Raw genomic sequence first — 13,078 nt, 5'->3', positions numbered from 1 at the left:
GTCTTATGGTCTTGTGTCTTTCTCTGGAAATAAGGTTCTACTTAATATAAGTAATCTGGGAAACTGGATTCTTTGAAAAAAATTCTATCTCTAAATAAAGGAAAGAGGTTTTGAATTGGTGACTAGGATAGCTAAGTTCCCAGGGTCAGATGGGATATATCCTAGGTTACCATGAGAAGTGAGTTGAGGGATCTATGGACAGAGTAATCTTTTAAGATTCCACGCAAGTTGATAGCGTTGTTAATAAGACGTATGGTGTGTTAGCCTTCAGTAGGTGAGAGGTTCAATTCAAGGGCCATGAGATAATGTTGTAGCTCTATAAAACCCTGGTTAGACCACACTATCAGGTTCACTTCTGGTCGTCTCAATATATGAAGGATGTAGAGGCTTTAGAGAGGGTGCAGAGCAAGTTTTATGACAAGAGATTGCGCAAGCTAGGGCTTTTCTCGTTGGAGTGAAAGAGAATGACAGGATGGAATGAGAGGATGAAAGGCATGAATCGAACTGACAGCCAGAGACCTTTTCCAGGGCAGAAACCACTAATATGAGGAGCGTAATTTTAAAGTGATCAGAGGACAATATAGGGGAGTGTGGTGGGTGTGTGTAACATGCTGATGGGTTTGATGGTGCAGGCAAATACATAAAGAGACTCTTAGATACGCACATGGATGATAGAAAAATGGAGGACTATATGAGAGGGAAGGGTGAGATTGATCTTGGCGTAAGTTGAAAGGTCATTGCAACATCGTGAGCTGAGAGGCCTGTACTGTGCTGTAATGTTCTATATTCTTTAATCCTTTGTTTTGGACTCCCTTAACCTGGGGAAATGACTGTTACCATTGTGGCATAATCACTGTAATGACATTCAAGTCTATCAGTAACTACTTCACATTAAGTAAGTTAAAGAAAATGTAACAGGTAACTCATTAACCACACAGAGAACCAGAGTTCTGTAGTCGAGATTACATGGACGTACCTGAATCTGCCCTTTCCCCATGATTTTATCTGTAATTTCGGCATCTTCTTTGGGGAGCTTGGTTTTGTTGTAGCATTTTTCGTAACTCAGAATTCTTAGAGTCTGAGAGCCTTCTAATTCAATCTCAAATTCCTGTTTTTTTAAAAAAAAAGAGAATTAAAAATGTGAAAGTAAACTGTAGAAGTTTGAACTGTAGGGAATTTCCTCTTTTTGATATATCTTACAGCATAAAGGAGTGAGATAGATCAGCTAGTAGATTGATTCACAACAAACTTGCAGCCAACCTCAGTAAAATGAAGGAATTAATTGTGGACTTCAGGAAGAGGAAATCGAGGAAACATACACCAGTCTTCATGGAGGGGTCAGGGATCTATACTAGGCCCAACATCTTGACGTAATTATGCAGAAGGGACACCAGCAGCTACATCTCTCTAAGAGTTTGAGGAGATTTAGTATGTCACCAAAATCTCGAGCAAATTTCTACAGATTCTAACTGGTATGGGCTGGAACCACTAAACAGGATCAGAAAACATTATAAAGTTTCATCATGGGCACTAACATCCCCAGCCTTGAGAACATATTCCAGAGGCAATGCCTCAAAAAGTTGGCATCAGTCATTGAAGACCCCCATGAACCAAGACAGGCTTTCTTTTTATTACTAACATCAGAGAGGAGGTACAGGTAGCAGAAGATGTTTCTGGATGGATACTGAACCACTCCATGAACACTACCTCACTATTTTTGCTCTCTTTTTGCACTAATAATTTAATTTCATTTTTAATATATATTTCTTATTGCAATTTATATTATTTTTTATGTATTCCACTGTAATGCTGCCGCAAAACAACAAATTTTGTGATATGTCAGTGAAATCAAACCTGATTCTGATTCTTCATACACCTCCATTATGGAATTATTAGCAAATACAATGCATAATACAAACTCTGCCTCATCATGTCTCTTGCACTTTAATTGTCAACTTGCACTGTACTTTTTCTCTAACTATAATGCTGTACTTTACACAAGAGATGCTGCAGATGCTAGGAATTCAAAGCATCACCCACAAAACGCAGCAGGAACTCAGCAGGTCAGTCAACATCTATGGAAAAGGATCAACAGTCGACGTTTTGGGCTGAGAACCTTCATCAAGACTGGAATGGAAGGAGGGAGATGCCAGAATAAGGTGGTGGGGGAAGGGAATGGATACAAGCTAGAGGTGATACGTGAAGCCAGGTGGGTGGGGGGATGATAGTGGGAAAATGTAAAGGGCTGAAGAAGAAAGAATCTGATAGGAGAGGAGAGTGGACCATGGGAGAAAAGAAAGGATGAGGAGCACCAGGTGAGGGCAAAAGGTAAGAGGCAAGAGGCCAAAGTGGGGAATAGAAGAGGGAAAGGGGCGGGGAACAGAAGAGGGAAAGGAGAAGGGAAAAATTATCTGAAGGAGAAATTGATGTTCATGCCATCAGGTTAGAGTGTATCTAGGTGGAACATGGGGTGCGGAGCAAAGTGATGATGGCGCTAAATGGCGACTCCTTTCCTTGCATCTTCGGAAATAGCTCTATTTCCATTATCAATATCTCTATTTTTCCCTTTCAGGGTTCTTTTGAAGACTCTGACCTGGAGTTACATACTCACTACAGTTCTTTGCAGAAATGGGACTTGCTCTTAGGGTTTCATAACTGGCCGTTGCTCGGAATGCCAAGAGCTCAGCCTAAGAGTTCGGTTCCCTTTTGGAGGCCTAGAATCTTGGGGCTCTGGAGACGGGTGGATCGAAGGTCAGTGTCATGGCAGGAGATCCGTGTGTCGTCGGGGGAGTCGGAAGATCTACGGCTGTGTGCCCAGAGACTCAAGATCTTTGGGCACAGAGCTTGAACAAAGTGACATAACAGATTTTTATCATCGTAAATGTGAGCTGTTTGTTATGTCTCCCCTCTCACTGTGAAGTGTAGACATCTCTTTCTCCTTTATTAGAGAGAGAGTGAGCCTGTGGTATGTTGAATGCCGGGTGAACAATGAAGTCTTTGGAGTACTACAAGTCTGTGTCTTTGCTGTTGCTTTGCTCATGTTTGAGTGCTCCGTGGTGGGTGCTGATGTTTTTCTTTTGCCGGTGGGGGGAGAAGAGATCATTGCTTGCTGTTGCTTACGCGCAGCAGGCAGAGGAGCTGGGGGGACTTTGATGTTCTAACATTTAACTGTCTTTCGTTCTTTGGGGCACTCTTGTTTTCATGGATGGTTGCGTAGAAAAAGCATTTCAGGAGGTACACTGTATACATTTCTGACATTAAATGTATCTTTGAAACTTGAGACTGTCCTCATCGTGACAGAAGAAGAGACCATGGATTGACAGGTCGAATTGGGAATGCAGATAGAAATTAAAGTGGTTGGCCATTCTGCTTTGTTTCCCTTTTGTGCTAAATGTACTTAGGTATGGAATGATCTAAGTGACATGCAAACAAATATTTTCACCGTATCTTGGAACATGTGACAATAATAAAACAATCAACAATATTACAGTTGTAACTTAACCAGAATTAAGTTACAGCAGTTGGGAGCAGTTTAAACTAATATGGCACGAGGATGGGAACCAGTATGATAGAGCTGAGGATGAACCAGCAGGTTTACAAGTAGATGATGGATGTAGCATGAGTGTAAGGAAAGACAAGCTAATGACTGGGTACAAGTGCAGTCAGAGCAAAGAGTTAAATTGTACCACAGAGGCAAAACTCAAAAGGAATGCAGGACTGAAGGTGTTGTATTTAAATGTGCGTAGCATTCTAAATAAGGTGAACAAACTCGGCATGACGTTGTGGGTATCACTGAGTCATGGCTGAAAGAAGGCCATAGTTGGGTGCCTAACATCAAAGGATATACGCTGTATTGAAAGGACAAGCAGGAAGGCAGTGGTGTAGCTCTGTTGGTAAGAGATGAAATTACATCTTCAAAAAGAGGTGACATGGGGTCAGAGAATGTTGAAACTTTGTAGTTAAGAAACTGCAAGAGTAAAAATAACATTATGGGAATCATTTATAGGCCTCCAAATAGTAGCCAAGATGTAGGGTTGAGATTTCAAAGGGAGCTGGAAAAGGCATGTAATAAGGATAATGTCACAATTGTAATTGGGAACTTCAATATGCAAGAGGATTGGGAAAATCAGGTTGGTGTCGGATCCCAAGAGAGGGAATTTGCTAAATACCTACGAGATGGCTTTTCAGAGCAGCTTGGAATTAAGCCTACTCAAAGAAAAGTGATCTTCATAGTCATAGTCATAGTCATACTTTATTGATCCCGGGGGAAATTGGTTTTCGTTACAGTTGCACCATATATAATAAATAGTTATAGAACCATAAGTAGTTAAATAGTAATATGTAAATTATGCCAGTAAATTATGAAATAAGGCCAGGACCAGACTATTGGCTCAGGGTGTCTGACCCTCCAAGGGAGGAGTTGTAAAGTTTGACGGCCACAGGCAGAAATGACTTCCTATGACGCTCTGTGCTGCATCTCGGTGGAATGAGTCTCTGGCTGAATGTACTCCTGTGCCCACCCAGTACATTATGTAGTGGATGGGAGACATTGTCCAAGATGGCATGCAACTTAGACAGCATCTTCTTTTCAGACACCACCGTGAGAGAGTCCAGTTCCATCCCCACAACATCACTGGCCTTCCGAATGAGTTTGTTGATTCTGTTGGTGTCTGCTACCCTCAGCCTGCTGCCCCAGCACACAACAGCAAACATGATCGCACTGGCCACCATAGACTCGTAGAACATCCTCAGCATCGTCCGGTAGATGTCAAAGGATCTTAGTCTCCTCAGGAAATAGAGACGGCTCTGACCCTTCTTGTAGACAGCCTCAGTGTTCTTTGACCAGTCCAGTTTATTGCCAGTTCGTATCCCCAGGTATTTGTAATCCTCCACCATGTCCACACTGACCCCCTGGATGGAAACAGGGGTCACCGGTACCTTAGCTCTCCTCAGGTCTACCACCAGCTCCTTAGTCTTTTTCACATTAAGCTGCAGATAATTCTGCTCACACCATGTGACAAAGTTTCCTACCGTAGCCCTGTACTCAGCCTCATCTCCCTTGCTGATGCATCCAACTGTGGCAGAGTCATCCGAAAACTTCTGAAGATGACAAGACTCTGTGCAGTAGTTGAAGTCCGAGGTGTAAATGGTGAAGAGAAAGGGAGACAAGACAGTCCCCTGTGGAGCCCCACTGCTGCTGATCACTCTGTCGGACACACAGTGTTGCAAGCACACGTACTGTGGTCTGCCAATCAGGTAATCAAGAATCCATGACACCAGGGAAGCATCCACCTGCATCGCTGTCAGCTTCTCCCCCAGCAGAGCAGGGCGGATGGTGTTGAACGCACTGGAGAAGTCAAAAAACATGACCCTCACAGTGCTCGCTGGCTTATCCAGGTGGGCGTAGACACAGTTCAGCAGGTAGATGGGGCTGGTAGGCGAACTGGAGGGGATCTAAGTGTGGCCTGACTATAGGCTGGAGCAGCTCCAGAACAAGTCTCTCCAGGGTCTTCATGATGTGGGAGGTCAATGCCACCAGTCTGTAGTCATTGAGGCCACTGGGGCACGGCATCTTCGGCACAGGGACGAGGCAGGATGTCTTCCACTGTACAGGAACCCTCTGGAGCCTCAGGCTCAGATTGAATGCATAGCAAAGTACTCCATATAGCTGAGGGGCACAGGCTTTGAGCACCCTGGTACTGACACCATCCGGTCCTGCAGCCTTGCTTGGGTTGAGACGTTTCAGCTGTCTTCTCACCTGTTCAGCTGTGAAGCCCACCGTGGTAGTTTCGTGTGGAGAAGGGGTATAGTCATGAGAGCAGGGTGGGGGACTCTGAGGAGGGGTAGGAGGGGAGAGTGGAATATGTGTTGGTTGGGGGCCGACAACAGATGGCTCATGTAGGGAATGGGCAGGGGCCACAATGTCAAATCTGTTAAAGAACAGGTTAAGTTCGTTGGCCCTGTCCACACTGCCTTCAGCTACTCTGTTGCTAGTTTGCCAGAACCCAGTGATGGTCCTCATCCCCCTCCAGACCTCTCTCATGTTGTTCTGCTGGAGTTTCCACTCAAGCTTCCTCCTGTACCTGTTTTTAGCCTCCCTGATCCTGGCTTTCAGGTCCCTCTGTATTGCCCTCAGCTCCTCCCTATTTCCATCTCTAAACACCCTCTTTTTAGCTTAGATCTTAGATTGGCTGTTGTGTAATAACCCAGATCTTATTAGGGAGCTTAATGTAAAGGAACCCGAAAGAGGCAGTGTTCACAGTATGATTGAATTCAAAATGCAATTTGAGAGGGAGAAGTCTTAGTCATATGTATCAATATTGCAATGGAATAAAGGGAATTATAGAGGCATGGTGGATTGGAGGAGGATACTGGCACGGATGACAGAAATGGCTGAAATTTCTGGGAATAGTTCACAAGGCACAGAATAGAAATGTCCCACAGAAGTTGTTCTCAAATGGCAGGGGTAGGCAACCGTGGCTGACAAGGGAAGTTAAGAACGACATAAAAGGTAGCAAAAGTGAGTAGGAAATTGGATGATTGGGAAGCTTTTAAAATCTAAAAAAAGGCAACTAAAAAAGCTAAAAGAAGGGAAAAGGTGAAATATGAGCGCAAACGAGCCCTCATGAGGGCAAAGCAAGATACCAAGCTTTTTCAGTTATATAAAGTGTAAAAGTGGGTGAGGGTTGATATTGGACCACTGGAAAATGATACAGCTGAGGTAGTGATGAGAGACAAAGAAATGGCAGATGAACTTAATGGGAACACTGCATCAGTCTTCACTGTGGAAGACACTAGCAGTGTGCCAGAGGTCCATGAGTGTCAAGGAGCAGGAGTGAGTGCCTTGCGATTACAAAGGAAAAAGTGCTAGGCAAACTCAAAGGTTTAAAGGTGGATAAGTCATCTGGACAAGATGGACTACATCCCAGAGTTCTGAGAGAGGTTGCTGAAGAGATAACAGATGCATTGGTTATGATCTTTCAAGAATCACTTGATTCTGGTATGGTCCCAGAGGACTGGAAGATTGCAAATGTCACTCTAAGGAGGGAGGAAAGCAAAAGAAAAGAAATTACAGGCCAGCGGTTGGGAAAGTGTTAGAAACATAGAAAACCTACAGCACAATACAGGCCCTTCGGCCCACAAAGCTGTGCTGAACATGTCCTTACCTTAGAAATTACCTAAGGTTACCCATAGCCCTCTATCTTTCTGAGCTCCATGTACCTGTGCAGGAGTCTCTTAAAAGACCCTATCATATCCACCTCCACCACCGTCGCTGGCAGCCCATTCCACACACTCACCACTCTCAGCGTAAAAAAAAACTTATCCTTGACATCTCCTCCGTACCTACTTCTAAGCACCTTAAAACTGTGCCCTCTCATGCTAGCCATTTCAGCCCCAGGAAAAAGCCTCTGACTATCCACATGATCAATGCCTATTATTAAGGATGAGGTTTCGTGATACTTGGACACTAATGATAAAATAAGTCAAAGTCAGCATGGTTTCTGCCAAGGGAAATCTTGCCTGACAAATCTATTAGAGTTCTTCAAGGAAGTAACAAGCAGGGTGAACAAAGGAGAAGCAGTGGATGTCATTTACTTGGCTTTTACAAGGCATTTGATAAGGTGCCAAACACGAAACTGCCGAACAATTAAAATCCTATGGTGTTACAGGAAAGATAGAGGAATGGCTGACAGGCAGGAGGCAGTGAGTGGGAATAAAAGGGGCTTTTTCTGGTTAGCATTCAGTGACTAGGGTTGCTCGTCAGGGGTCAGTATTGGGACTGCTACTTTTCACATTATTTGTCAGTGATTTGGATAATGGAATTGATGGCTTTATGGTAAGATTTGTGGATGATATGGAGATGGGTGTGGGGAGATGGGGTAGATAGTGTTGAAGAAGCAATACGATTGTAGCAGGACTTAGACAAATTGGAAGAATGGGCAAAAAAAGTGGCAGATGGAATAAAGTATGATAATGCATTTTGGTAAAAAGAACAATCGTGCAGACTATTATCTAAATGGGGAGAAGGTTCAAACGTCAGAGGTGCAGAGGGATTAGGAGTCCTCATGCAAGACCACCAATAGGTTAATTTACAGGTTGAGTCTGTGGTAAAGAAGGCAACTGCAAAGTTGGCATTTATTTCAAGGGGAACTGAATATAAAAGCAAGGAGATAAAGCTGAGCCTTTATAAGTCACTAGCCACGGAGTACTGTCAACAGTTTTGGGCCCCATATCTTAGAAAGGATGTGTTGCCACTGGAGAGTCCAGAGGAGGTTCACAACAATGATTCTGGGAATGAAGGGGTTAACATATGAGGAGCATTTGGCAGCATTGGTCCTGCACTCACTGGAATTTAGGAGAATGCCGGGGAATCTCATTGAAACCTACCGAATGTTGAAAGGACTAAATAGGGTGCATGTGGAAAGGATATTTCCTCTGGTGGGGGTATCCAGAACTAGAGGGCACAGCCTCAAAATTGAGGGGTGACCTTTTAGAACAGAGGTAAGGAGGAATTTTTCTAGCCAAAGAGTGGTGAATCGGTGAAATACCCTGCCACACACTGTGGTGGAGGCCAAGACTTTGCGTATATTTAAGGCAAAAATTGACCGTTTCCTGATCAGTCAGAGAATCAAAAGATACAGTAAGAGGCAAGTTTGTGGGGTTGAATGGGATCTGGGATCAGCCATGATGGAATGGCGGAGCAGATTCGATGTGCTGAATGGCCTGATTCTACTCCTATGTCTTACGGTCTTAACTAAAGTTATTATTAAAGATGCCTTCTACACCAGCTTATTTATCTTAAAGATGTGTTGATTTGCACACCAACGTCTCTCTGTTACTCAGTATTCCTGAGGACTCACTGTCTAGGTCCTAGCCTTATAAGCCCTGTCAAAATGCATCACACCACACTTAAGACTAAACTCCAAAATACTCTGCAGATGCTGGAGTCAAAGCAACACTCACAACACGCTGCAGGAACTCAGCAGGTCGGGCAGCATCCGTGGAAACAATCAGTCAACGTTTCGGGCCGGAACCATTCGTCAGGATGAAGGTTCCGGCCTGAAACGTTGACTGATCGTTTCCATGGATGCTGCCCGACCTGCTGAGTTCCTCCAGCGTGTTGTGAGTGTTGCTAAGATTAAGCTCCATCTGCTACTGCCCTGCCCATTGTGGGCCAAAGGACAGTGTTGTGATGTTCTATGTTCTGTATCCTCTTCACTATCAACAACACCATCAAATTCACTAAGTAATCAGTAACAATTGTAAATTGTTAATAACAAACAGTAACAATCCAGCATGGATCCGTCTTATACACGACTGGTCACAGGTTTCCATCACAAAAGCAATTGTCCACCACAGGACAGAGAAGCAGAATTAGGCCATTCAGTCCATTAAGTGGGCTCTGCCATTCAGTCATGGCTGAGTTGTTTTCCCTCTCAACCCTATTCTTTGCCTTCTTACTGTAATCTTTGACGATCTTACATTCCTTGCCTTCTTACTGTAATCTTTGACTCAGATCTTCAGCTGGATCTCCAACTTCCTCACAGACAGGGCCCAGGCTGTAAAAATAGGGGGCAAGCTCTCCCCTACAATCACTCTGAGCACCGGTGCCCCACAAGGCTGTGTACTCAGCCCCCTGCTGTACTCACTGTATACCCATGATTGTGTAGCCAAGTTTCCGTTAAACTCAATATATAAGTTTGCTGATGACACCACTATTGTAGGCCGTATCTTGGGTAATGATGAGTTTGAGTACAGAGAGGAAATTAAGAACGTGGTGGCATGGTGCGAAGACAATAACCTATCCCTCAATGTCAGTAGGACGAAGGAATTGGTTGTTGACTTCAGAAGGAGTAGCGGACCGCACAACCCAATTTACATCTGTGGTGCGCAAGTGGAACAGGTCAAAAGCTTCAAGTTCCTCGGGGTCAATATCACAAATGACCTGACTTGGTCCAGCCAAGCACAGTCCACTGCCAAGAAGGCCCACCAGCACTTTTACTTCCTGTGGAAGCTAAGGAAATTTGGTATGTCCACTAAAACCCTCACTAATTTTTATAGATGCACCGTAGAAAGCATTCTTCTCGGGTGCATCACAACCTGGTATGGAAGTTGTCCTGTTCAAGATTGGAAGAAGCTGTAGAAGATCATGAACACAGCCCAGTACATCACACAAACCAATCTTCCGTCCTTGGACTCACTTTCCACCCCACGCTGTCGGAGCAGTGCTGCCAGGATAATCAAGGACACGACCCACCCAGCCAACACACTTTTCGTCCCTCTTCCCTCCGGGAGAAGGCTCAGGAGCTTGAAGACTCGTATGGCCAGATTTGGGAACAGCTTCTTTCCAACTGCGATAAGACTGTTGAACGGATCCTGACCCTTTGCACTACCTTACTTTCCCTTTTCTATTTCCTATTTATGATTTATAATTTAAATTTTAATATTTACTATTGATTTGTACTCCAGGGAGCATGAAGAGCAGAATCAAATATTGCTGTGATGATTGTATGCTCTAGTATCAATTGTTTGGCGACAATAAAGTATAAAGTATCTTATTAATCAGTGGTTGGGAAGTTGTTGGAATTGATGAGACTACGGAGTACCTGGAGGGACATGACAAGATGGGCCAAAGCCAGCATGGTTTCCTGGAAGGAAAATCCTGCCTGACAAACTGACTGCAATTATTTGAGGAAATTACAAGCAGGGTAGACAAAGGAGCATTGGCTGGTCGGCAGAAAACAGAGAGTGGGAATAAAAGGATCCCATTCTGGCTGGCTGCCGGTTACCAGTGGAGTTCCACAGGGGTCTGTGTTGGGACCGCTGCTTTTTATGATGTATGTCAATAATCTGGACTACAGTATTAATGGATCTGCGGCTAAATTTGCTGATGAAACAAAGATAGGTGGAAGAACGGCTATTCTTGAGGAAACAGAGAGCCTGCAGAGAGACTTAGATAGTTTAGGGGAATGGGCAAAGAAGTGGCAAATGAAATACAATGTTGGAAAGTGTATGGTCATGCGCTTTGGTGGAAGAAATAAACAGGCAGACTATTAGTTAGATGGGGAGAGAATTCAAAATGCAGAGGTGCAAAGGTACTTGGGGGTCCTTGTGCAAGGTACCCTAAAGGTTAACCTCCAGGATGAGACAGTTGTGAAGAAGGCGAAATGTTGGCATTCATTTCTAGAGGTATAGAATATAAGAGCAGGGATGTGATGTTGAGACTCTATAAGGCACTCATGAGACCACACTTGGAGTACTGCGTGCAGTTTTGGGCTCCTTATTTTAGAAAGGATATACTGACATTGGAGAGGGTTCAGAGAAGATTCACAAGAATGAATCTAGGAATAAAAGGGTTACTATATGAGAAACATCTGGCAGCTCTAAGGCTGTATTCCCTGGAGTTCAGGAGAATGAGGGGGGATCTCAGAGAAACATTCCGAATGTTAAAAGGCCTGAACAGATTAGATATGGCAAAGTTATTTCCCTTGGTAGGGGGTTCTAGGACAAGAGGGCACAACTTCAGGATTGAAGGACGTCCTTTTAGAACAGAGATGAGGAGAAATTACCTTAGTTAGAGGGTGGTAAATCTGTGGAATTCGTTGCCACGAGCGGCTGTGGAGGCCAAGTCAATGGGTGTATTTAAGGCAGAGATAGACAGGTTCTTGATTAGCCAGAGCATCAAAGGGTATGGGGTGAAAGCAGGGAAGTGGGGATGACTGGAAGAATTGGAGCAGCCCATGATTGAATGGTGGAGCAGACTCGATGGGCCGAATGGCCTACTTCTGCTCCTACATCTTATGGTCTTATTAAGGACCTACTAATCTCTGCTTTAAATATAAGCAACTTCTTGGCCTCAACGGCTGCCTGTGGCAATGAATTCCACAGATCTCTGGCTAAGGAAATTTCTCCACATCTTTGTTCTTATGGTATGTCCTTCTATTCTACAGCTGTGCTCTCAAGTTCTAGATTCTTGTAGAATTGGAAACATCCACTCCACGTCCACCTTGTCCAGGGCTTTCAATACTTGGGAGGTTTCAATGAGATCTCAATCTTCTAAGCTCCAGCAAGTTTAGGCCCAGAGCCATTAAATACCCCTTATACATAAAATATTTCATTCCCAGGATCATTCTCGTAAACCTCTTGACCCTCTCCAAATTAAGTACACCTTTTTTAGACATGAGCCCCAAAACTGCATACACTACTCCAAATGTGATATGCCCAATAGTTTAAAGGCTCATCATTACATCATTGATTTTTACATTATAGCCCTCTTGAACGTTTAATATTGCATTTGCCTTCCTTACTACCAACTCAACCTGCAAGTTAACCGTTAGGGACTCCTGCACTAGGACTCCCAAGTCTCTTTGTACCTTATCCTGTCTCCAATTACCAAGCTAACTTGATATACAATTTGGCAACTTGCTTTGTAGCCCATGGGATCTTCTGTGTGGGACCTTGTCAAAGGCCTTGCTTAAGGCCATGTAGACAACATCAACTGCACTTCCCTAATCAACATAATTTTTAACTTCTTCAAGAAATCAAGTTAGTCAGACAATGTATCCCACCACCAAAGGCCTTCTTTCCTTCACTTTCAAGGACTCTGCAACTCATGTTCTTACTAGATTTTTAAATTTGCACAATTTGTATTCTTTTGCACATTGGTTAGTCAGTCTTTGTTTTGTTTTTTGTAAATTCTGATTTATTTCTCTTTTTCATTTAAATGCCTGCAAGAAAATGAATCTCCAGGTACATCCATGTACTTTGATAATAAATTTACTTCGAACTTTGAAGAGGCAGAGCGAAGTGATGACGGCCCTAAACGGTGACTCCTTTGCTTGCGTCTTTGGAAACAGCTCTATTTCCATCTTTAATATCTTTATTCTACCCTTTCTGGATTCTTTTGAAGACCCTGACCTGGAGTTACACACTGACTCTGGTTCTCTGTGGGAATGGGAGCCACTCTCGGGGTTTCACAACCGGCTGTTGTTCGGCACGCCAAGGGCTCGGCTTAAGGGTTCTGGAGACGGGCGGATTGAGGGTCGATGTCACGGCAGGAGACCCGTGTGTCGTCGGG

The 13,078-nt window shown here is 43.9% G+C and overlaps 1 protein-coding gene across 2 annotated transcripts in view; it reads right to left on the bottom strand.

Moving 5' to 3' along the window:
• si:dkey-91m11.5 (PH_BCR_vertebrate and RhoGAP_Bcr domain-containing protein) overlaps nucleotides 1-13,078 on the bottom strand; it is a 464,892-nt gene that overhangs the window by 118,880 nt on the left and 332,934 nt on the right. For both annotated transcript variants that reach the window (XM_063031657.1, XM_063031659.1), the window contains exon 16: nucleotides 977-1,108. In XM_063031657.1, the coding sequence (XP_062887727.1) occupies nucleotides 977-1,108 (132 nt within the window). The remainder of the gene's footprint in view (nucleotides 1-976; nucleotides 1,109-13,078) is intronic.

Source organism: Mobula hypostoma, chromosome 23 (genome assembly GCF_963921235.1).
Source record: "Mobula hypostoma chromosome 23, sMobHyp1.1, whole genome shotgun sequence".
Classification (NCBI taxonomy): Eukaryota; Metazoa; Chordata; class Chondrichthyes; order Myliobatiformes; family Myliobatidae; genus Mobula; species Mobula hypostoma.
Note: the sequence above shows the minus strand (reverse complement) of the source record. Positions and strands in the feature narration are given on the sequence as shown.